This window comes from Callorhinchus milii, unplaced genomic scaffold, assembly GCF_018977255.1.
Source record: "Callorhinchus milii isolate IMCB2004 unplaced genomic scaffold, IMCB_Cmil_1.0 Scaffold10, whole genome shotgun sequence".
Classification (NCBI taxonomy): Eukaryota; Metazoa; Chordata; class Chondrichthyes; order Chimaeriformes; family Callorhinchidae; genus Callorhinchus; species Callorhinchus milii.
In genome coordinates, this window is record NW_024704751.1 from 469,601 (window position 1) to 493,977 (window position 24,377).

A 24,377-nucleotide genomic window follows, 5' to 3' on the forward strand; every position below is an offset into this window, starting at 1 on the left:
GTGGAGAGTAAGGGAAAATGGGAGTGGGAATGTGGCCTTGAGACAAAATAATAATCCTTGCATTTCACTTCAGGGGGAAGTCTGAAAGCTCTTCACAGAAAAGTTTAGTGTATGTTTTGGTAGGCAAACGTACAATATTACCAATAATACAATAATGCTGGTGCAGACTTGGGCCGAATGGCCTCCTCGTGCACTGTAAATGTCTATGATTCCTAATAATTCTAATATTATACAATTATTTTTACTATCTCCAGCACAGGGCTACGGTGTGAGTAATTACACACTCGGCAATAACTGGAGGATTATTCATGGTGTGAGCCTGTGAATGTGAAGGTCAGTAAGATGACGAAATGTGCCAGGGGACATTTCAGAGTGCTTGGAAGTTGTCACTGAGAGTTTGTGTTTATTGCAGTTTTGCAGCCGGGCTACTACTCACTAACAAGATGTCTTGTCCATGATTAATGATAGGTGACTTTCACCTCTAAATAAGGCCAGAGAGGTCGCATTTGTCAGATTAATTTAATGCTGTAAAATAACATGACAAAAGGGTTTAAAGCAGCTATTAATAACCAGCCTGTGCCAGGCTGCTCACTATTCTCTGCACTGCCCTCTAGTGACCGTAAACTATTTAATTACTGCGCTCACTCAATATATCCTCAACATGTCAGTCTGGCTTACACGGTAGCGCTCTCGCTTTTGAGTCACAGGTTGTGGGTTCAAGTCCCACGTCAAGATTTGGAGCTGATTGTCTTGGCTAACACTGGAGACTGATGCTCCAACGCAGTGTTGGGGAGAGCAGCATTGTTAGAGGTGATGTCCTTTGGGTAAGACGTCAAAATGGAGGTCTTGTCTGTGCCTGTTCAGGTGGACATAAAAGATCCCACAAAACTATTCGAGAAGTTTTGTGTCCTGGCCAACAATACCTCAGATAAAACCGATCATTTACTTCATGGCTTTTGGGTTCAAATTGTCTGCTGCATCTGCCTAAAAATGCACGGTCTCTACACTTCACAGTACATCCTGTGACATGCTTTGAGACATTCATTATTGTGGAGTCCTGTAGCTCAGTGGTTAGAGCACTCGCTTTGCAAGTGAGAGACCTGAGTTCAATTCCAGGCAGGGCGAAACCTTGGGCAAGTTTCCTTACTCCACACAGAGCCTAATAATAATCCCTCCAAAACCAAAAACAATAATTAAATTGGTCATTTTCAATCTACGACTGTTTGTGGGACATTGCTGTGCGCAATTGGCTGCCGCGTTCGCCCACAAATATACAGTCAATTCACTTTACAGTGTATTCTGTGAAGCGCTTTGGGACGTCCTCCTGACGTGAAAAGCGCTATATCAAATGCAAGGATTATTATTATTATTATTATTATTATTATTATTATTATAGGCACTGTATCAAATTAGTTTTAGTATGCTATTAGTATTAATAATTAATTATTTCTTATTATTTCAATGTAGACACTGAGAGAGCCCTGAAGACTCTCTGCAGGCGAGTGACAGACGCACACTCTGGATGAAAGGCAGTAGAGTTCACACAACCAGCGTTGTGCTGTGAGTGATTGAGGGATGGTCAGAGCCTGTGGATCTCAGTGATACTCATCTCTATAATAACAACCCGTTACCTTTGCTCGCTTCATACTGTTCATGACTTTGCCCAAATCTTCCACGTCCACCACTGAGCGAGCACCAGTTTCGCTGTCTGACCCCGACCCCTCCTCACTGCTGGTCTCAAATAGCTCCTCCTGGTGGGGAGAGCAGAATGGATGAAAGCAGAACATGGCTCAGAAGGGTACACGGTCTCAGCCAGTCTCCGTCTGAAGAACGAGAACAGTACAAATTCCTTCATTGTCTCATTTCCACAGGAGCAGACAGTGAACAGTTAATTCCTGATGGATGGTGAGCCAGTAACAATAATACAATAATAATCCTTGCATTTGATATAGCGCCTTATCGCATCTCAAGATGTCTCAAAGCGCTTCATAGAATATACTGTAAAGTGAATTCACTGTATATTTTTGTTGGCAAAACAAGAGGGAGCAGCTCAGCAATGTCTCTGGATCAGCTCAGGGAGAAGTCAAAAGAAACCTTTTCCCGCTTTAACACGAGTAGCTGTTGAGGCTTTGAGACCATAAGATCACCTAAATGGGAATTATAATAATAATTCTTGCATTTGATATATCACCTTACCACATCATTGGGCAGTCTCAAAGCGCTTCACAGAACATACTGTTAAATGGGTTGACTTTATATTTTGTGGGCGAAATGTGGCAGCCAAATGCAATCCCACAAAGTCGTGGATTAAGTGACCAATTCCTTTTTGCAGTGGGGGAGTGCGCAACACACCGATACAGTAGCCTGAATGGGCTTCTGTGCTGGAATGTGCAGGTCAGGATCTTGTGTATCTCACACATTTACCTCTTCGCTATGCTCCAGTCTCTCATTTGGCACTGCCTCCTTCTGCCTGGATTCGTCCTTATGTTTTTTTCCTTTAGATTTGCACTTCCCATTCTTGCAGTTGCCGCTGCACTCTTTCCTGTCCCCTTGACCCAGAGCCTCCAGCCTGCTCAACAGCTTGACTTGCCAGGCGCTGAAGTCGGCCTCCAGGCTGCCCCGCTTACTCTTCACCACGTTGCCATCTCCCTCCCCGCGGGTCAGCACCCGCCCCGCGCTCAGCATCCACAGCCACTTGTCCACGTGTTTACCAACCTGCAGGGCCAGACGGCAATGGTTAAAACAACGGTCACCGCTTCACGCTGTCATGTTCAAAACGCCAGCTGGATTAGAACATTAGTAATAAACCAAAATGATTAATAATCATTTTATTAACACTTTACTGAGGGGCTGGGAGCCGGGAGGGACCAGGCTTGTCACTCACCTGGCTGGTCCCACAGTATAATAATAAAACCAGGTTCAGTCTAACTGTAGTTCTGTTTTACTCTCCGGGTATTTCTCTGACTTTGTCATCACAGGATTTGCTGCCGGGAGATTCCCCCACGATTAGCAAATGGTAATTAGTGTAACAAACGCCCTCTGTGAACACTGAAAATCAGGGCGTAATTTTTCTTTAACTCAACGTGAGTGAGTGGGTGGAGGGGAGAAACTTCCTTTGTGATAGGCAATCCGTTCAATAGACAGGGATCTGCAGATTGAGCAAAGTACTATATCTCTACTACTACTACTAATAATAATCCTTGCATTTGATATAGCGCCTTATCACGTTGTTGAGAGGTCTCAAAGCACTTCACAGAATATATTGTAAAATTGAGTGACTGTGCATTTGGTGGGCAAAACACGGCAGCCAATTGCACACATTAGTCCCATAAACAGTGGTGGATTGAGTGATTAAAGTACTCACAGTGTTGTAATGTCCAACATACGCTGAGTTGCCCAAACCAAACACAGCATATCTCAGGCCCTTGAGGTAGTTTTTGCCGTATCTGAAGTCATTGGTCGCCTCTTCCAGCCATTTACAGAACCAGGCGGCGCTCTCCGTCGGTTTCCCGTCAGTGTATGTGGCGAGAAGGAAGACACAGACGGTTTTGCTGACGATCTGTGCGGGCAAAAAGTGTTTTAAATAAGCAGCAAATTGCAGTGTTTTATACACCGTGTATGTTTGTAACAAGGCTGGAGATCCAGGGGCAATCTATGCAAACTTGTAATTAATGCACAATGTCGTTCGGTATAGTGCAGGTTATAACTACAAACTTATCATCATCTTTACTGTGTTCGGCAGCAAATTACGTGACTTTAAGCACTATAAATAATAATAATAATCCTTGCATTTGATATAGCGCTTTTCACGTCGAGAGGACGTCCCAAAGCGCTTCACAGAACACACTGTGGATGGATGCTGTGGAAATGGCACTGGAGCCCCCCCCACTGGTCACCACCTGAGCACTCAGTGCTGCCAGGAGCCACTGCAGTACAACAACAACAACTTGCATATATATATAGCGACCTTCACGTGAGGTAGCATCTCGGAGCATTTATAAACACATTAGGTGTGAATCGCACTGGGCTTCATTCTATTTGGAAGACAATAAAGCCCGAGACCTTATAAGGAAATGTTTTAAAACGTGATTAAAGAGCTGATCAGGTGCCACCGATGCACAAAACATCAAAATCTAATCCAGGGAGGGAGACGGGAACGGATCAGACAGACCTTTTGGACTGTCTCAATTCAACGTGCGTATAAACACAGAATTAAAGATAACCCTGGTTATTAGATTCCAATGGCTTAAAAACAGAATCTCATGGCATTGGCGACCCACAGCTGCCACCAGGAGATAACTCGAAAAATCATTAATATTAATATTAATATAAAACCCTACGTGGTGAAGCTGGTCTCGGAGACCAGAGTGGTCAAGCACCCTGTGACCTCAGCTCCCTGATCCGGGATCAAGGGCTGAAAGGATTGAAAACCAGGCCAGCTTTCCCAAGTTATCGAATAGTGAAGAGTCTGCAGCTTCTAGGCTCTCCTGTTTGAAACACAACCTCAAGGAATTGCCACATTTCAGTCTGGAGAGAATCACAGGGATCAGGGTTTGTTTTCACATTTAAAAAAAAACATCTGTGCGATTCCGAATAAAATTTAATTCTGAAATTTGTTTTCACGGACAAAAGTCAAATGCAGTATTGTATAGCTCCGACACTGTCTCACACCACAGGCCCCCGAATCCCTCATTCACGCCTTCATTACATCGAGGGTCGACGATGCAAACTCACTGCTTGTCGGCTTCCCTCCACAGGCTGCAGATCACCCAGAACTCTGCAGCCGATGTCCTCTCCCGCACCAGGCTCTGAACCTATCACCCCCATCCTCGCCCAACTCTACTGGTTTCCGATCTCACAAAGGATACAGTTCAAGATCCTGGTCCTCATCTTCAAAGCCCTCCATGGTCTTGCTCCCCTACCTCTGCGACCACCTAAATCCCTTCCACGCTGTTCGCTCACTCTGCTCACCAGGCTCTGGCCTGCTTCACGTCCCCGCCTCGCTCACCCCACTCTCGGCAGGCGGACATTCCGCCACTCTGCCCCTACTCTCTAGAACTCCATCCTGCAGTCCCTCTGTCTCGCCCCCTCCCTCGCCACCTTCAAGACCCACCTCAAGACCCTCCTCTTCGACCGTGCTTTCGATCTCCCTGCTTTCCCCCCGCCCTCCACCATTACCTTCCATCACATGATTACTACTCCAGGGCTGTGTACATCACCAACCTCAGCACAAAATAACTAACCTCGTCCACAAGGTTGTCGTCTGGATCGTACTCCTTCAGGTCTACAACCTCCACAGGTAAACCAAGAAGCTTTACTGCGTCCAACAGTGTATTGGCAAAGCCCTGAAGTAGAATTCAACAATTACCCTTCCAAATAGCAAACTAGCAGGAGGTTACAAATAGCAGGTTGCTCAAATGTGGAATATCAAGTCTGTAACAACATTCATTTAAAAATAAAGTGGATAACTACTTGAGGAAAAATAGTAAACGGATGGTAAACATGAAAGGAATGGAATTAGAGCGGAGAGCTCCAATGGGAGAGCTAGCAGCAGCATAGACACAACGGGCTGAATGGCCCTCTTGTGCTGTACACTTTCTAGCATTCTATTAAACCAATGACAGACTGCACAGTAAGTGTACTCACCTCCTCTATCATTTCCAGTGAAAGTTACAACTATAAACAGCGAGTGGTCAAGAGGAGTTGTGGATTGGAGGTTATTCAATGAAATCACCCCCGAGCATCTCTGCTGCCACACAGAGGCGAATGTGTGCAGGACAGGACGTGACTGCCATCAGCACCGAGAAAGGACCAGGTTCAGGGAATGTCATCCCATAATTTGTTGCAGAGCAAACGCTTCCTAATTTTTCACCATTGACTTGAACCGCCATTGGCTATTATCTCTTTCGTCCCTCTTAATCCGCACAGCAGTCAATCACCAAGCACTCAGCGTCCACATCCCTTCTACTCTCTCATAGGCTTGGCTTCAAATCATCCCTCTCACAGATGCTATCTGAGAGTCAGAGGTCTCTTTAATGAATCTTCAGATCTGATAATAATAATAATGACTTGATTACTGCCGTACCTTTGCGGTGCCTGTCTGTGAGCCAAAGAAAATCTTCACCCCCACAACATGGACTCCCTTTTCTTCATGAACTATGTGGCCATTCTCAATCACCTCTTGTTTTACAATGCTGCTTTTCACATCTTCATTCTGCTGAGGAAATTGTCACAGTTATGTGTATACTGTAATTCTTTTAACATCAAATCTTCTGCGGTCTCAGCTTCAATGTCTGCAATCAATGCAGGATCTAGGCACATTCTCTAGGGCTCGGTTTAACAAATATAGTCCTGTAGCTCAGTGGTTAGAGCACTCGCCTCGAAAGGTTTCATTCACTGACGGGGCGAAATGTTTCCTTACTCCACATGCTTCTGTTCACCTAGCAGTAAGTAGGAACCCGGTTGTTAGTTAATTGATGGATCGCTTTTCCAGGGGTAATAATTCTTTCAAAAATAATAATAATAAATTGGGTCACTTAAAATCCACGACTGTTTATGGGACACTGCTGTGCGCAATTGGCTGCCGTGTTTCACCCACAAAATATACAGTCAATTCACTTTACAGTATAATCTGTGAAGCACTTTGAGACGTATCAAAGACATAAGGTGCTATATCATAGAATTATATAGCACAGAAGGCCATTCGGCCCATTGTGTCTGTGTCAGCTCTATAAAGAGAACTATCCAAATCAACCCCACTCCCCCGCTCTCTCCCCATAGCCCTGCAAACTTGTCCTCCCCAAATAATTATCTACTTCTCTTTTAAAAGTTATTATCGAATTGGCTTCCACCAGCCTTTCAAGCAATGCATTCCAGATCCCAACAACTCGCAGTGTGAAAACATTTCTCCTCACCTCCCCTCTGTTTCTTTTAACAACTATTTTAAATTGGTGTTCTCGGGTTCCCAACCCACCGCTAATGGGAATAGTTTCTCCTGTTCACCCTATCCAATCCCTTGTAATCCTGAAAACTTCTATTAAGTCTCCTCTTAACCTTCTCTGCTACAAGGAGAATAATCCGAGTTTCTCTACCTCTCCTGATCACTGAAGCCCCTCATTCCTGGTACCAATCTGGTCAATCTCCTTTGCACCCTCTCCAATGCCTTGACATCCTTCCTAAAGTGTGGGGCCCAGAACTGAACACAGTCTCTCCCTTAGGCCTAACCAGTGTTTTATATAAAGGCTCATCATAACTTCCTGACTTGTGTATTCTATGCCCCTATTTATAAAGCCTCGTATCCCGGACGCTTTTTTCACAGCTTTATCTTCCTGTCCGACCTCCTTCAAAGATTGACTTGTATGAACCCTCGGGTCTCTCTGTCCCTTCACCCCCTTTAAGATTGTACCATCAGCTTATATTGCCTCTCCTCATTCTTCCTCCCAAAATCATCACTTCACGTTTCTCCACATTAAACTTCAAATGCAAGGATTATTATTATTATTATATAGCCAAGGAAAGATTGAGGAAGGAGAGGAATTCCAGTCCTGAGATCCTGAATTGGAGGAGGTGGCACAATAGAATCACAGCACTCTTCTCATCTATCACTTCCTCTCTCTCTCTCTCTCTGTCTGTGCCTCAAAATCCCCTTAAAAATGTCTCTGATTGTGCTTTTCTCCCTTTATTTCCATTTTCCCATCATATCTGTTCAGCACTTTGAGAGGTTCATCCTGTATAACATGTGATGTGTAAGCGCAGGTTCTTACCTTCTTGTGACGTTTGCTTAGGAATTCGATGGCAGCCCAAATGCCTACTGCAACCGCGATGGTGCAATAGATGTAGAGTCTCGAGTTCCATAACGATAACAGGTAACTCTGCAGAGAGCTCCAAACATCAAAGATGTGGTCTGGGGGGGGGGGGGGGGGAGAAAGGGAACAAAATCAGCAATAATAATACAATAATCAGGCAAAATAAATCAAATAAACCCATTAAACACCAGACAGCTGTCATTGCACGACCCAGTTTGTCAATTTACAATCAATTTACAGCACAGGGAAAGGACCACCTACATTCGCTCATAAATATGCAGTTAATTCATTTTCAGTATATTCTGTGAAGCGCTTTGAGACAGCCTTCCAACATGACAGGCTCTATACTATATCAAATGTAAGGATTATATTTTATTCTCTTCCCTCGACCCCCCCCCAACCCCAACACACATTGAGAGAATGAGACCAGTTGCAGTGATGGCTGCCCCCCCCCGCAGTGAGCTCAATGACAACGATAAACTCGGCCTTTGACACATCCTCTCTACCACATCAAAACATCTACAAAAAAAAACACTTCACGAGGAATTGTAGGAAAGCGCCAGTGAGCAGTAAAGCGCAGTTCCGGTGAACCTCGCGGGAGTCCTGATCTGTGTAAATCGTATAATCGCCTAAATCGGAACGTCGGCCCAAGTCCCGTTATGTTCTCGGTATCGGTAAGTTTGACACAAGTCCCTATGAAATGTTTGGTCCCGACTGATGTCCTGTGTTTGTTGGCGGCGGTTCTCCTGCGGTAAAGTCTGACCAACAGCCGTGAGGGACCGGGTTTATTTGGGGGGTTTGTCCTGGAGACGGGGAGACGTCACGGGACCTCTGTACCGTCTGGAGGCCCCGGGGCCTCGGTTCCGGCCTGAGCCGAGGAAGCGCACAGCCCGGGGCCGCCTCCCGCCCTCTCCCGCGACACCAACACACGCGCTCGGCCCAGCGCGCCTGCGCCGCGGCCTCGGTCTCGGCCTCGGGGAGGAGCGAGGCCGCGGCCCCGGAAACCCCGAGAGGTTAGTTTGCGGCTCGGCCTCGGCCCTTACCCTCCCGGCGCTGCTCGGCGCCCAGCAGCCGCGGCCCCAGGAGCAGCAGGAGCAGCAGGGCCAGGCCGAGGGGGACCCAGGCCGCCGCTCCCCGGCCCCTGAGCGCCGCCATTACTGCCGTCAAGCACTCTGGGATTGACAGGGCCGCCAGCACAGCGCATGCGCCGCCTCAGCTCCGCCCTGTCACAGGCGCACAGTGAGAGAGTGACAGTGAGAGAGAGAGAGAGTGACAATGAGTGACAGTGAGAGAGAGTGACAGTGAGAGAGAGTGACAGTGAGAGACAGTGAGAGAGTGACAGTGAGAGGTGACAGAGAGTGACAGTGACAATGAGTGACAGTGAGAGAGTATGACAGTGAGAGAGTGACAGTGAGAGAGAGTGACAGTGAGAGACAGTGAGAGAGTGACAGTGAGAGGTGACAGAGAGTGACAGTGACAATGAGTGACAGTGAGAGAGTATGACAGTGAGAGAGTGACAGAGAGCAAGAGAGTGACAGAGATAGTGAGAGAGTGACAGTGAGAGGTGACAGAGAGTGACAATGAGTGACAGTGAGAGAGAGTGACAGTGAGAGAGTGACAGAGAGCAAGAGAGTGACAGAGATAGTGAGAGAGTATGACAGTGAGAGACAGTGAGAGTGACAGAGAGTTTGACAATGAGAGAGAGAGTGACAGTGAGAGAGAGACAATGAGAGAGACAGTGAGAGAGAGTGACAGTGGAGAGAGAGAGAGAGTGACAGTGGAGAGAGAGAGTGACAGTGGAGAGAGAGAGTGACAGTGGAGAGATCTCCACGGGGTGTGGAGTGACAGACGGGGGGGGGAGTGACGGGGGGAGTGACAGACGGGGGGGTGACAGACGGGGGGGGGGTGACGGGGGGGGAGTGACAGACGGGGGGGAGTGACAGACGGGGGGGTGACGGGGGGGAGTGACAGACGGGGGGGAGTGACAGACGGGGGGGGGGGGTGACGGGGGGGAGTGACAGACGGGGGGGGGGTGACGGGGGGGGAGTGACAGACGGGGGGGTGACGGGGGGGGGAGTGACAGACGGGGGGGGTGACGGGGGGGTGACAGACGGGGGGGGAGTGACAGACGGGGGGTGGGGGGAGTGACAGACACAAAGATTTGAGAGCGGAGAGTGAGGACAATCCACAAGTGAAGAGACAATGAAGAGCGGAGAGAACTCCAAATAAACACCAACAATCAAACAGAGTGACCCCTGACCCCCCCCCCCGGGTGACCCCTGACCCCAACCCCCCCTCCGGCAGTCAGTCAGTCACAGTCACGGGGAGCGGCCGCTGCCGAGGAGTCGCGGCTCAGGAGGAACTGAAGCGCCGGCGAGTTCAGAGAGAGAGACCTGAAGCCGGGGAGAGGGGCCAGCGGGAGGCCGGGGAGAGGGGCCAGCGGGAGGCCGGGGAGAGGGGCCTGAAGCCGGGGAGAGGGGCCAGCGGGAGGCCGGGGAGAGGGGCCTGAAGCCGGGGAGAGGGGCCAGCGGGAGGCCGGGGAGAGGGGCCTGAGCGGGGAGAGGGCCAGCGGAGCCGGGGAGAGGGGCCTGAAGCCGGGGAGGGGGCCAGCGGGAGGCCGGGGAGAGGGGCCAGCGGGAGGCCGGGGAGAGGGGCCTGAAGCCGGGGAGAGGGGCCAGCGGGAGGCCGGGGAGAGGGGCCTGAAGCCGGGGCCATGTCTATCTTCACCCCCACGAACCAGATCCGCCTGACGAACGTGGCGATTGTCCGCATGAGGAGGGCGGGGCTGCGCTTCGAGATCGCGTGTTACCGCAACAAGGTGCTGAGCTGGCGGAGCGGAGCGTGAGTACCCCGGGCCCCGCCGCCACCCCAGCCCCCGGCTTCAGGCCCGACCCCGACCCCACCCCCCAGATACACATGGAGCTGATGTACATGCACATACATGTGTGTTCCATGGATTGACACGGATGGTTATGTAACAGCGACACGTCATTAACTGTGTGTGTGGTGGCGTGTACTCTCCGGGCGCCGCCCTGTCCCGGAGCACTATATAAATGCAAGTTGTTGTTGTTGTGTGTAGCCGGCGTGTATGTACGCGTACGGTACGTGTAGCCGTGTGGCAGCGCGCGTGCCTGGCTGAAGCTACTCACGTGTAGTGAGCGCTCGATGTAGTGACTGTGGGTGACACTCACGCGCTGGGCTGGGCGGCTTATACACACGCGCGCGCACACGCCGCACACGCACCCTGTTTACGTACAATACCGCCCCGCGCTCCACACTGTGGCCATTCACAACAGGATTCCTTATTAATGACTAATATTAATAAGTATAAAGTATTAAGTATTAATGACTGCAAATAATAATAATAATCCTCGCATTTGATATAGGGCTTTTCATGTTTTCTCGACGTCCCAAAGCGCTTCACAGAATATACTGTAAAGTAAATTGTGGGCGAACGCGGCAGCCAATTGCGCACAGCAATGTCCCACAAACAGTCGTAGATTGAAAATGACCAATTTATTATTGTTTTTGGTTTTGGAGGGATTATTATTAGGCTCTGTGTGGAGTAAGGAAACTTGCCCAAGGTTTCGCCCTCTGCCTGGAATTGAACTCCGGTCTCTCGCTTGCAAAGCGACTGCTCTAACCACTGAGCTACAGGACTCCACGAGTCAAAATGCCAACTGTGGGAACTCAGCGGCAATGTGACAACAATGGTTATCAGACGCTAACCAGCACCACGAGCTTCCTGACGCGGGTTGGGAGGAGGTGAAAATATGGCCAGGGAGCGATGCATCGCTCCCTGGCCATATTTTCACCTCCTCCCAACCCGCGTCAGGAAGCTCGTGGTGCTGGTTAGCGTCTGAGGCTGGAGTCAGCCGCTTTGTGAACTCACACCCGGGCTGTGTGGGCACCAGGCCTGGGAAAGGCAAAGCGCCATCCACTCCCCCAATCAGTACCAATCTTACACGACTCAATCCTCAATCGACTTACACTGTGTGAGACTTCCTCCGGTCGCTCACTGAAGAGGGGAGAGCCCGAGCCTGAGGGAGGAAACCGCCCGAGCCCACTTGACTCTTGACTGTGTGCCATTTGGTTCGGGGAATCAGAAGTGTTTTTTTTTACTCAGAGGGCGATCAACGGTTACAGCAGGTTATCAGGAAGAATGGTAGAAGCTAAGACATTAAGGAACAGCTTGATGCTGTAATGAGAGGTGAGGATTCGGGAAGGATGGGATCCAGTAGGCCAAAGAGTCGTCTTTACCCTTGTTTCAGTGCGGACACAGGGAACGTGTTGAATATTACATTGACAATATAAGTATATGTGGTGTAGCAAATGATTAGTGGAGATTAATGAACTACAAATTAATGGAAAGAGGAGCACTCTGAGGGGAACTGAGCATGGCCTGTCAGCACTACACAAACGTGGGTTAGGTTTAAAAGCGGCAACAGTCAGACCTCAGATAATGGTAGAAAGTTTTTCACAGGGTGCGGTGACAGGGCGAAGTCTCTGGTGGCGATTGATACAAGTGAATTTTCCATCCTTGTTGTATAATGTAAGAGTCATAATAATCCTTGCATTTGATATAGCGCTTTTCACATCTTCTCAACGTCTCAAAGCGCTTCACAGAATATGCTGTGAAGTGAATTGACTGTATATTTGTTGTACATTCTGTCCTTATGAATGGAGCGGTTTTGAATATTGCTTCTTGTATTTACAGCGAGAAGGACCTGGACGAGGTCCTGCAGACACACACAGTGTTTACTAATGTATCAAAGGGACAAGTGGCAAAGAAGGAGGATTATGTCAAAGCGTTTGGAGTGGATAACCAGACTGAAGTCTGCAAGCAGGTCTGTGTGAGACACATTGTCTTCTAAAACGTGACTCATTACTTGGGAAGCTCTGGAATAAATGAACTGACAAGTTTTAATTTGGAAAATATCTAGCCTGTAGGAGCTCCCATCTATGAAGGAGAACAGGTTGGCTCAGTGTGTAAAATAATCGGGTTGCAGATGAGGAACTAAGAGATTGTGTTAACTGGAACAAACATACAATGCTGGTCAGAAGCGAGGTTGTGGATACGGGACGAGAATGGTCAGCTCAGGTCCACAGTGTATAACGTGGGGAACGGGTGTGAGAGCAGATACAACTCACCATTTTGTTACAACAGAGGTTCAATTCAATAAGTGGCCAGCTAATCAAATGAAAAATATTGTTGTCCTTGTGAAGTCACAGATGCCAGCAGACAGCATAGCTCCACTTGAGAACAAAGATCAACAAAGTTGATTTCAGTTTCAATGTGTCCTGCTTTTGGAGATGGCTACAGAGACCTATTATGAATTTTGTACAACAATATTACCACACTCATTCCTGCCATTATTCTATCTGTTTGCTGTCCACTGAGAAATAGCCAGAGGTGATCAGTGTCATTCCAATCAAATTCTGACACGGACAGGAGACTCTCAGTTTGGTTGCTAGTGGCCCAGAAAAGGACTTTGTTGTTTTTGGAGTATTATTGTTGTGACATCACAAACATCACGGATAACGGGGGGGTGGTAGGAGCTGGGACTCGTTTAACAAACAGCTTGTTGGGAAGGCAGTAAGATGGGAATTTGAGAAGGAATGAAATCAAAGAGACTGAAGAGAAATAAAGAAGCCTATCACAATGATATACAACAGCTGTAAATAAGGAATGTACACAATTCTGTCTCAGGTTGAATCTTGGTTAAAAATTCTTATATTAAAAAAAGTTATTTTGTTTTCAAAAGACATCTGATGCTGCAGCCTGTTTCTGTAGGGCTGTTTCTGTGTGTAGGTCTGGTAAAGCTACACGTACCTCCTTTTTATAAGATTCAGAAATGTCTCTCAGCCCAGTAGTATTTATTATCCCTTCAAACCTGTTATTTAATTTCAAATATGAACTCTGTTCCCAGATTCTGGCGAAAGGCGAGTTACAAGTGTCCGACAAGGAGCGACATGCACAGCTGGAGCAGATGTTCCGAGACATAGCAACTATCGTGGCCGAGAAGTGCGTCAATCCCGAGACAAAGCGGCCGTACACAGTCAACCTGATTGAACGAGCCATGAAGGACATCCACTACTCGGTTAAAGCCACCAAGGGCACAAAGCAGCAGGCAGGTTCCCCCGCAGCAAATGGGAGGGACAGATTCACACCAGATCACAGTACATCTGTTTGCGGAAGGTGATGTGTTGGCAGCTGAAATACCTGGAGGTGGAGTTGGGCAGCTTCAATATAGATACTATCGTCAGTAACTTTCACAGCGACATTGAGCCGAGTGCAAGTTAGAGGAAGTCAGGAATATTTCAAGCTCAGCTTTTTACCATCACTATTTCTGGAATAATACGCTTCCTTTCCCGTCTACACTTCTGGAATAACCTTTCCTTTCCCAACAGGCGCTGGAGGTAATCCGACTGCTGAAGGAGACTATGCAGATCGAACGCGCTCACATGAGGCTGCGGCTCCGACTCCCACCCAAAGAAGGGAAGCGCCTCAAAGAGAAGCTGAAACCCCTCATCAAAGTCACCGAGAGCGAAGAATTTTCCACCGAGCTAGAAATTGTAAGCTGCAGCCAGACACCAACATAACTAGCGTTTGCCAATGATTGGGGGTGGGGGAGTGGGCAATGGGCAATATTGCCATGAGATTCAGCAATGAAAGCTTGGAGGGAAAGTTAGGACATTGGGCTTGTTCCCATGGGAAAACCTGATGGATTGTTACACATTGTGAGCGGAATCAGGGCCATTGGTCCAGATAGTGAGGGACAGGATGGGGAGGAAATCAGAAAGTCAGGCGCACTTCACACAACAGTGTGGAACCCGGTACCACAAAGTTTATTCGAGTACCTGCTATTGGTTGTAACTAGATGCATTTCTGGAGAAAGAGGGAATGCAGACAGTGTAATGAAGAGGAGGATTACTGGGTCAAATAGTCTTAACCTCGTCCTAAAATTTCCCTTGTTAACAGATTTGAACAAACAAGAAGCTGAATAAAAAGTGCTTTATTGGCAGGGGGGGGAATCAAAAGTACAGCCAAAGAGATAAGCATTTAGAAACTTTTTGGAAGGGAGAAAAGGTGTAAGGCAGAGGAGTGTGGAAGGAACAAGGGTTTGTGGTATCTGAAATCTCCGCAGTGCCTGGGTGTTTAGATGGAGTAGAGCTGAGCTGTGGCTACCCTTATTATTGCAGGTTGCATTGATTGACCCCGGCTGCTTCAGGGAAATGGACGATTTGATCAGTCGGGAAACGAAGGGGAAAGGCTCTCTGGAGGTTCTCAGCTTAAAGGAGGTGGAAGAGGGAGATGAGAAGCTGGAATGAACTGTTTGTTAACAGAATAAACTATTTAAAGCAACAATAAATGTGGATAATTTAAAAATGAGTTCTGCCAATAAGTGTGCAACGACTTTCACCATAGCCTCCTGACCATCTGCCTGTTACTTCATTACTCATTCTTAAACAAGTCCAGAGTCCCAGCCGCAACCACTCTTCCTGGTAATCTGTTCTAGCTCTCTAGGTAAAAAATGCTTCCAAGTGTACTTTACACCCAGCACTCTCCGCTCTTGTCCTGCTGTCACAGTTTATTTACCTTTCCTGTTGTACAGTATCTATTAAGATTGAAAAGCCCTTCCATATCTAGTCGTTCCTCGTAGCTTATCCCTTAAACACTGGATTAGCCTTGTTCCTCTCCTCTACCTCTAGGTCTGGATGTGTCTGTACCTGTGCACGTGGATCTGTATCATTCAGGATAACAACAACAACAACAACAAGATTCCATTTATAAAGCGCCTTTCACGTCAGGAGGACGTCCCAAGGCGCTGCACAGTTGGGTCATGACCCGAGCAGGGGGCAAATGGTCAGGGTGAGGGGAGGGAAGGATATTAATAATAATATTAATAATCAACGGATATTACTCAATTAGATTGAGGAAAAAAATAGCCAGGTGATCAATATCCAAACGCAACAGAGTTAAGATGAGAAACATTTTATTGAACAGAATGGAAATACAAAATTGCATTATGAATTTACAGTAAATAGGCTTACTCCCTGATACAGGTGTAAGGAGTTTCGTATCAATTCCCCACTACATGAAATAAAGAATAAAGCTACTAGTGCACCCTAACCAAGAAAGTTGTTAAATAAATAACAAGGAACCCCAATTGCCTTGGTGCACCTGCACAGTATAAGCACTAATTAGGCAGTAGATAACCAAAAATAAATAATGGATTTTTTTATAAAGTAAAGCAAAATAGAGTTAATCTGGCCAAGAAATGTAAGTCAGTAATAACTAGTAATTTTATCTAAAAGGTTTATTTATAAGTTATTACAAAGGTTTGGTTTAATACACACCCTTTGGTTGTTTGGCACTGACAGAACATTTTACATTGTTCAGTCAATCAGAACTGCACTGGTGTGTAGCTGGCTATAGTCAGGAATTCACAAGCCAGGAGCTAACGTTAAAGTCGGCCTCTGAGATCTCACTGCTTCCTTAAAAGGTCAGAAAAATGATAGAACAACAGGCTGTGCTTTCTGTCATAACCATGAATTTTACATTACAATGTACACTAACAGAACCGCCCTCACAGCTCAGAGAGAGAACTTAGTTTAGTTCTACCCTAAACTAGAAAGTATTTGACCATTCCGGCAGTATTGTGTCCAGGCATCTCAGCTCTTTGTGAATTGCATCTTATTGGCAGTACAAATGTTTTATAATTTGACAACAATTTACACTGCGAGAGCCTTTGTGAGAAACCTCCAATAGAGAACACGGTGATGTAGTGAGTCTGAGTCACTGGTTTCATGTCAGTGTATACCACGCTCAGTTACTGCCTCTACTCCTTATCCAAGTTAAGATGTACTTGGCCAGCACTATGCCCTCAGGCAGTGTAATAAACCTGGTTACTAGGCACACATGTGAACTGTATAATCTCATAGTATAAGGCTTCGGTGATAGGAAGGGTGTGAACCCTAATCTGCCTTGAGGCAGCAGTTTATTGGGCATTCCCTTGTTGATATGTTTGATAGAACACTATAAACAAAATCAGGATCTTAAAAACTAGTTTACTAGACAACATAAACAAGATATGTACTGGATATAATACTCAGTACTTAATACTAATGCAACTAATAGAGCTTAAAAGGGTCTAATTTGTGGTAAATGTTGTTTAGTTTATAAGGCATCACAAGTCGTGCACATCAACCCCAGCAGCTCTGGGAGGTGTTTGGGTACCCGGGAATTCCATCCCATCTTTCAAATAAAGGTTAAAATATAAAATATTACCTTGATTAAACTCTGTCAGTTGACGTCTTAGGGACACGGCAGTAGAGGCGAGTTGTGTTATGTTAAAACAATTAGCGCCGCAGCATGAGCTGAACGTCAGTGGCATGAAGAGCAGTGAAAGCACAGGGGTGAGGAGCAGCACCACTGACAGCCCCGGCTATTAGCAGCGATGAGCAGGCTCTGCATGCCTCTGTTTAATACTGTCAATGAGCAGCTCGGAGACGTTGTCCTTCAGGGATTGAAGTAACTTCACATCGCCTTATAAACACTTATCAACAAAGCACGAAAAAGTGTCTTATTTCGAATTTCTACTGGGATAAATCTCCCACTTAGTGTTGAGTTTGCTCAGTGACTGTAATGTGGAAGCATTGCCATGGAGCTGCTGTAAGTCCAAATGGGGAATATTTACACAGCACCAGCCAGTCAGTCACAGCACTGGCACCCACAGGGCCTGCTCCTCTCTTGTGCCTGAACGACGCTGAGAAAGGTAGTCGCTAAAGGAATGAATGACATTGACTTGCAGGCAACCCCACGTCACAGCACTACACATCACAGCTCCTCCAGGAAGGCCACTTGTGTTTTTGCAGCTACACTCTGTAAATTCAGCTGCAGAACGAGAGGGGGAAAGAAGTAAAGGTGGTTACACAGAGTTTCACATTGTCAACAGTAAAGCAGGAAACCAAGCGCCCAACTTGTGCTCATCGGATAGCTCCTGCTGTGCAGCCACATTCAGTTGCAGTCACAAGAACTTGTATTTACATAGCTCCTGAACTGCTCATAATCTAGACGAGGACATTGAATGTAACATATCTAAATTCGCGGATGACACTAAACTCGGTGGGAGTGAGCTCTGAGGACGATGCAAAAAGATTGAAACGGGATATAGATAGGCGAGGGGAGTGGGCGAGTAGGTGGCAGATGGAATTTAATGTGGGGAAGTGTGAAGTTATTCACCTCGGTAGAAAAAATAGAAAAACAGATTATTTTCTAGAGGGGGAGAGATTAGATAGTGGTAAGTGTTCAGAGGGATTTGGGTGTCCTTGTACACCAGTCTCAAAAAGTTAGTTTGCAGGTGCATCAGCAACTAAGAAGGTGAACGGCAGTTAGCGTTCATTGTAAAAGGTTTAGAGTACAAGAGTAGGGAAGTCTCACTGCAACTGTATAGGGCTTTGGTGAGACCGCACCGAGAGTATTGTGTGCAGTATTGGTCTCCTTATTTATAAAAGGACATACTTGCCCTCGAGGGGGTGCAGCGTAGATTCACTCGGTTAGTTCCTGGGATGAGGGGACTGACCTGTGAGGATAGGCTGAATAAACTGGGGCTGTATTCTCTAGAGTACAGAAGAATTAGGGGAGATCTTATTGAAACATATAAGATTCTTAAAGGGCTGATAAAGTAGACACTGAGGGTCTGTTTCCCCGGTAGGAGAGTCTATAAAATGAAGGGTCAGCCTTTTAGAATAGATTTGAGGAAACATTTCTTCACTCAGAGGGCAGTGAACTTATGGAATTCACTACCCCAGAGGGCTGTAGATGCTCAGTCCTTGAACATCTTCAAGGCTGAGACTGAAAGATTTTTTAAAACATAGAGGGAATATGGGGATAGAGCAGGTAATTAGAGTTAGGTCTGAAGATCAGCTATGATCTTATCAAATGGCGGGGCACAGGCTCGAGGGGCCGAATGGCCTACTCCTGCTCCTAATTCTTATGTTCTTATGCTCCAACTTAGTATAAAAACAAAGCCACCTGCGGAAGCTGCAGACCCCAAACTGAAAGAAACCCCAGCAGCCGAGTCAGGAGAGGTCGGCCAGAGAGAGAGAGGTGCCAGGTATCTGAAGAACAGTCACCCCGCGCAGAGTGTCTGGTCATCTGTCCCCGATCAGATGGCTGAGGCACCTCTAACATCAGGCCCACAGCCCCTCCCGTGCCCCCCAAGCCATTCACCCAGACAAAGAGAGAAGAACAGGAAGAAACTCACCATACAAACACTGGCTGATCAGGGTTGATTGTCCAGTTACCTGAGCCAATAATAATATAATAATCCTTGCATTTGATATCGCGCCTTATCACGTCTTCCAAGACTTCTCAAAGCACTTCACAGAATATATTGTAAAGTGTAGTGACTGTGTATTTTGTGGGCCAAGGAGACCTACTGTTCGGCTGCACTGCAATGAGCACCAATGACTACATTTATAGTATGAAAAGGTGCCGTAGGTTACAAAACATCTGTATTTCAAAAGCATTTTAATTTGTAACATTTCTCCTAAATCTGACTATCTTACCACAGGTATATTGTTATGTTGTGGAATTGCAGTCCATAAATAATGTTGCAAACAGTTTTATTTCAGATTTCCAGCATCTGATGTACTTTGCCTTTTGTATACTGTAAAGTGAATTGACTATATATTTTGTGGGCGAAACGCAGCAGCCAATTGCGCACAGCAATGTCCCACAAACAATTGTGGATTGAGTGACCAAAGCGCCCTACACCACCCCTGAAAGCACCCTGCAAAGCAGCCACTCATGACACCACATAGAGCACACCATAGAGCTGGGCTATTCACCTCGGTCTCGATGGCATTGCAGCCCACTGCGGGCACTCAAATGTAGATAATCTCAGCCTCGTGACTTCCAGCCTAGTTAGTGCAACAAACACTTGCAGTTACACACTTTCCCAGAGAGTAGGGAAGAGAACACACATCTGAAATATCTTATTAAACTATTGCAAGTTGAGGCTTTATACAAGTTACTTCACAAAATATACAGTGTGAATATTCACCACCCTGGTTTATAGAGTCAGTGCTAGTAAAGTGAGGATACCTGCCAATAACTCAATACCTTTGTCTTCTCCGTCACTCGACACTTCCCGCAAATCTTGGTCCAGGTCTCTGCATGTGCCAGGCAGTGATTAGCGTGCCAGTGTAATCCCCTGCCCCACTCACTCACCCACCCTAACAGAGGCAGCACCCCCCACCCCCACCCCCCACAGGCTTGGAAGAAAACAGTGAGACATTGTTATTAACCATCCCATTCCCTCCCCACACCCCGACCCGGCCTGGGACACTCACGTTGCCAAGTGGTGGGAAGTGCAGAGCTGTGCTGGTTGGGCCTGGCAGACCTCCGTGCTGCTCCTCCAGCTTCAGGGTCTCAATCTCAGTCTTCAGCTCCTTCAGCTGTTCCTGCAGCCGTTTGCTCTTTTCCATGTACTCCACGCTGCGGAGAGAGACACAGACACACAGATGGTCATATACTGAGTACGTACGACCGCAAGCGACAAGACCGAGCTTCTCAGTGGAGCGAAACAAGCCTGCGTACCGTTCCCGCTCAATCTCCATGGAAAGCCGCTTCATATCCGAGTCCTTAAATTCAAACTTGAACGATCCCGTTTCCAGGTTCAGATCTCCAACATCAGCTGGCGGATGAGCTGAGTAAGAGGCAATCAGCTGGAGAAGACACACACAGCACCATTGTGGCATTTCAAACCCAGCATGACATAGTAATTAGCAACAGTCACAACATTCAGCCCAAGGAGACGCTGGGGTTAACACCAAACACTTGAGGTACTCGGAAAGCACAAGGGGAAGAGCGCTGACATGATCGATCTCTGCACTGAGGTTTGGACATACTGGGTAAGTGGGCTTGGTGATCTCCAGCAGCCGCTGTTTGGCTCTGCGCTCGGCCTCTCGAGCCTCGTTCAGGTCCTGCTTCAGCTGATCAGCTTCCTTGGACCTAAAGTGAGAACGTTTAGCAACTCATTACACACAGAAGCCATTCAGCCCGTCGCACCCACTCAGCTATTTTATTAGTTCATTGGCATCTCTATCGATCTGTTCCTCTGTCTGCCAGTTCTCCACCTCTCTTAATGATCCAGCTCTCTCTAAACCATGAAATCAATCTGCAATTATGGTCTCTAAGCCTCTGTGTCCACATTGTTACAGTGACACTGACAAAAAGGCTCACTGTATTTAGAACCCAGCGACAACAACAACAAATTACACTTGTATAGCGCTCTTCACATCAGAAAGACGTCCCAGGGCACTGAAGTACTGCCCATCTTTAATAAAACTACCTTTAGCACAATCCCTTTTGCTACCATTTACTCCACACATTACAATCTTGTGAGAGTAATGAAGACCTACCTCCTTTCCGACTCCTCCACTAACTTGACAGCAATCAGCTCAGCCTCTCGCATCTTTTGCTCCATCAGCCGCTTCTCCTCTTTAGTCTTCAGGGCCGTCACCTCCAGCCGCTGCCTCTCCTGCTCAGCCTCCGCTGCTTTCTGGGCCAGCAGTTTAGCCTCCTCCTCTGCAATCTGGGCCTTCTCCGCCAAGAGATCAGCCGTCTCCTCCGATCGGATCTGAAAGTGAAGGAGAAAGAGTGTTAGACACAGCAAGAGACACAAAAAGAGAGGGAGACAGACAGCGGGAGAGACAGACAACAGGAGAGACAGACAGAGAGAGACAGAGGGAGAGACAGAGGGACAGACAGAGGGACAGACAGGGACAGACCAGAGACGGACAGACAGACAGACAGACAGACAGACAGACAGACAGACAGACGACAGACAGACAGACACAGACAGACCAGACAGACAGAGGGAGAGACACAGACAGAGGAGGAAAGAGAGAGGGAGAGAGAAACAGGGAGAAAGACAGAGGGAGAGAGACAGACAGCGAAAAGAGAGTGAGACAGACAGAGAGAGGCAGACAGACAGAGATAGAGAGAGAGAGAGAGAGAGACAGACAGACAGACAGACACACACACACACACAGAGACGGAGAGAGAGAAAGAGAGAGAGAGAGTCAGAGACACAGAGCGAGACAGAGACGCAGCAAGAGACAGAGAGGTAGGGAGAGACAGAGAGATAGGGAGAGACAGAGCTAAACATACAAAGAGACAGACAGAGAGAGGTTATGATAATACTAATCCATGCACTTGATATAGCGCCTCATCACATTGTTCAGACACCTCAAAGCACTTCACAGAATATACTGTAAAGTGAAGTACCTGCATTTTGTGGGCAAAAGCTCACCTTTCTACTGCAGCTTATCCTCTTATCTTATCTTATGTCTCAAAGTGCTTCACAAGCAATTCCTGTCGAGTGCAAGGACTGTTCTTTGTTGGCATTTATATACAGAAAGGTCCCCAAAACAGCCATGACTCATTAATTATATACAGAATTACTTATGAATTCATGTGAATCAGTTAGCCAGAAAGCCAGAAGAAACTCGCTTCTCTTTTCCAATAGTATCGAGATCTTACATGTTCACTCTAACGGGCAGACAGCTCAGATTAACATCACATCTGAAGGATGGCAGCAACCTCCCTGGAGTGTCTGTGCCCTCAAACCTCCCATCCTCCTGACTCAAGAGGCAAGAGTGATGCCAACCGAGCCACACCCATACCCACGCTGACACCATATCTATTACTGTAGCTGATATTTACATCACTCGCCCTATTGCAGTATCTGGTTGGAGGTCAGTGCCAGGTAGTGCAGTTCCGCAGGCAAACACCACTGCTCCCCTTGGCTGACTTATACACTGACAGCAAAACATCACAGATCGCAATCTTCACTCGGGATCTCACCAGCGCCTCATTCGCCAGCCTGGACTCGTCCTGCAGCTGGTAGAGGCGTCTCTCCAGGTCCTCCTTCGCTCGCTCAGCCTCCTCTCTCAGCTGCTTCTCTCTGGCCAGCCTCTGACGCTCCATCTGAAAAGAGAACACTGTAGCTTTCAGCAACAACAACTTGCATTTATAGGGCGCCCCTCACGCAGGGTAGCGTCCCGGAAAGGTTCACGACAACGTGGGGAACACGGGTGCAGCGTCAATAGTAAGAACCGGCACAATGACACAGGCCCAGCAAGTCAGTCAGTCAGTCACCTTCTTCCTGGCCTTCTCCTCTCTGGCCTGAGCTTTCATCTGCTGCACCTCGATGGAATCCACTTTCCTCCTCCTCATAAACAGGTCGTGGTTACCGATACACAACTGCAAGATCTGGAAACCAGGAAAATCAGCTTGTTAGATTGTCCCAGGGCATCAAAGGACCCTTGTTGTTGTACCTTTCATAGAGCGCATGTGGAGGACATTTTCCACAGCTGCAGAAGTTACAAAGGGCTGGGTGTAATCTCTGTATCGGACGATTGTTACATTCGCATGAAGAGAGGATGGGAGCTACTGCCCCCGAGTGATCAAATGGCTTGTCACCACTTGCTGTCTGAGCTCAGACCCCAAGACATTGGTTGCTGCAGGTCGCAAGTCACAAGCGCACGTAAACCTACCAGCTTGTTCACTCGCAGCTGTGAGGAGTAGAACTTGAAAACTTCGGTCTTTTTGTCCAAGGGCTTGATGGTAAACTGCAGGGAGTAGAGGAAATGACGGTAGGTTTGATTTCCGGAGCCCAGTGAGGAACAAGCAAACCAACAATATCATAGCACAACACAATGCTGAAGGGAAACAAAGTGAATTGGGCGCCAGAACAATACACCGCAGGCACTTTCGCATCTGCTGAACCAAAAGGAAGGGGAAAGCTACACGTCATTACCTCTTTTTCGCTGTATGAAATGTTCCTAATCCCGCTCCACGCAAAAGATTTCCTGGAGGAGAGTCTGTTATCAGGGGTGTAGATGTGGAGGCCCAGGGCATCCACCCCCAGGAGCAAGTCTGTGTCCTTTTTATTTTGCTGTTAAAGAGAGACAACATTAGAGGTCACTGAGCTTTCGTTCACACCTCCAGACAGCAGAGACATGAGGAGCTGGAAGCCTCATGTTTACCTCCCACTTCACCTCATCAGATCCCCTTCCCCACCATCCCAGTGCGGGCCTTTGCGTATTGTTACAGCGATGTACAGCAAGCACTGCCCATCTAAGAAACATCACTAGAGACAAAGAAAACTTACTGTGATTGGAAAATAGTTTACTCCATACATCTCCAGGTCTTGGGCGATCTTCAAATATTCCATCTCAGCCTCGTCCCTGTCACAACAAGCGACCATTAGTGTCAGACAGACAGGTCCAGGTGGTACATAAAGCAGATTTGTGCAAGAGTAGGTCGCACTCCTGCTTCATAATTGTGTGTTATTATGCTTACGGTATGGTGGCCGCACTTTCAGCCACTACTCTGGAACACTCTTTCTCTATCCCTCCTCCTTGCCCCTTCCTCCCCCCCATCTTCAGGTCGCTCCTGAAGACCTTCCTCGTTGACCGTACTCTACGGTCGCTCCTCCCACTCCCCCCAGCTCAGCGTCGTGCTCCGCCACTGCCAAGCGCTCTGCGAAGCTATAT

At 47.4% G+C, this 24,377-nt stretch overlaps 3 protein-coding genes across 6 annotated transcripts in view; 1 reads left to right on the forward strand and 2 right to left on the reverse strand.

Annotated features, from left to right (window-relative positions):
- tyw1 (tRNA-yW synthesizing protein 1 homolog (S. cerevisiae)) overlaps positions 1 to 8,975 on the reverse strand; it is a 45,815-nt gene extending 36,840 nt beyond the window's left edge. For 3 of the 4 annotated variants that reach the window (XR_006085325.1, XR_006085324.1, XM_042338642.1), the window contains exons 1-7: positions 8,849 to 8,975; positions 7,764 to 7,903; positions 6,086 to 6,217; positions 5,244 to 5,345; positions 3,365 to 3,559; positions 2,425 to 2,715; positions 1,632 to 1,751 (exon numbers count right to left, since the gene is read on the reverse strand). Coding sequence is in view for 2 of the 4 variants with exons in the window: in XM_042338642.1 (XP_042194576.1) it covers positions 1,632 to 1,751; positions 2,425 to 2,715; positions 3,365 to 3,559; positions 5,244 to 5,345; positions 6,086 to 6,217; positions 7,764 to 7,903; positions 8,849 to 8,960 (1,092 nt within the window). In the remaining 2 variants the exon portion in view is untranslated. The remainder of the gene's footprint in view (positions 1 to 1,631; positions 1,752 to 2,424; positions 2,716 to 3,364; positions 3,560 to 5,243; positions 5,346 to 6,085; positions 6,218 to 7,763; positions 7,904 to 8,848) is intronic. The other variant, XM_042338643.1, reaches the window with a different exon arrangement.
- Positions 8,976 to 10,453: 1,478 nt separating this feature from the next.
- Positions 10,454 to 15,174, forward strand: sbds (SBDS ribosome maturation factor). The gene is made up of 5 exons (XM_042338851.1): positions 10,454 to 10,646; positions 12,523 to 12,652; positions 13,736 to 13,936; positions 14,217 to 14,381; positions 15,009 to 15,174. Exons 1-5 carry the CDS (start codon positions 10,519 to 10,521, stop codon positions 15,135 to 15,137), a joined length of 753 nt encoding a protein of 250 aa, XP_042194785.1. The 5' UTR covers positions 10,454 to 10,518; the 3' UTR covers positions 15,138 to 15,174.
- A 601-nt stretch (positions 15,175 to 15,775) lies between these two features.
- Positions 15,776 to 24,144, reverse strand: LOC121849786 (merlin-like). Its single transcript, XM_042338776.1, has 10 exons — positions 23,993 to 24,144; positions 23,639 to 23,776; positions 23,376 to 23,450; positions 22,978 to 23,091; positions 22,684 to 22,806; positions 21,237 to 21,454; positions 20,724 to 20,826; positions 20,413 to 20,540; positions 20,166 to 20,310; positions 15,776 to 17,703 (listed from the first exon to the last, which is right to left on the reverse strand). Exons 1-10 carry the CDS (start codon positions 24,086 to 24,088, stop codon positions 17,647 to 17,649), a joined length of 1,197 nt encoding a protein of 398 aa, XP_042194710.1. The 5' UTR covers positions 24,089 to 24,144; the 3' UTR covers positions 15,776 to 17,646.
- Between the last annotated feature and the right edge of the window lie 233 nt (positions 24,145 to 24,377).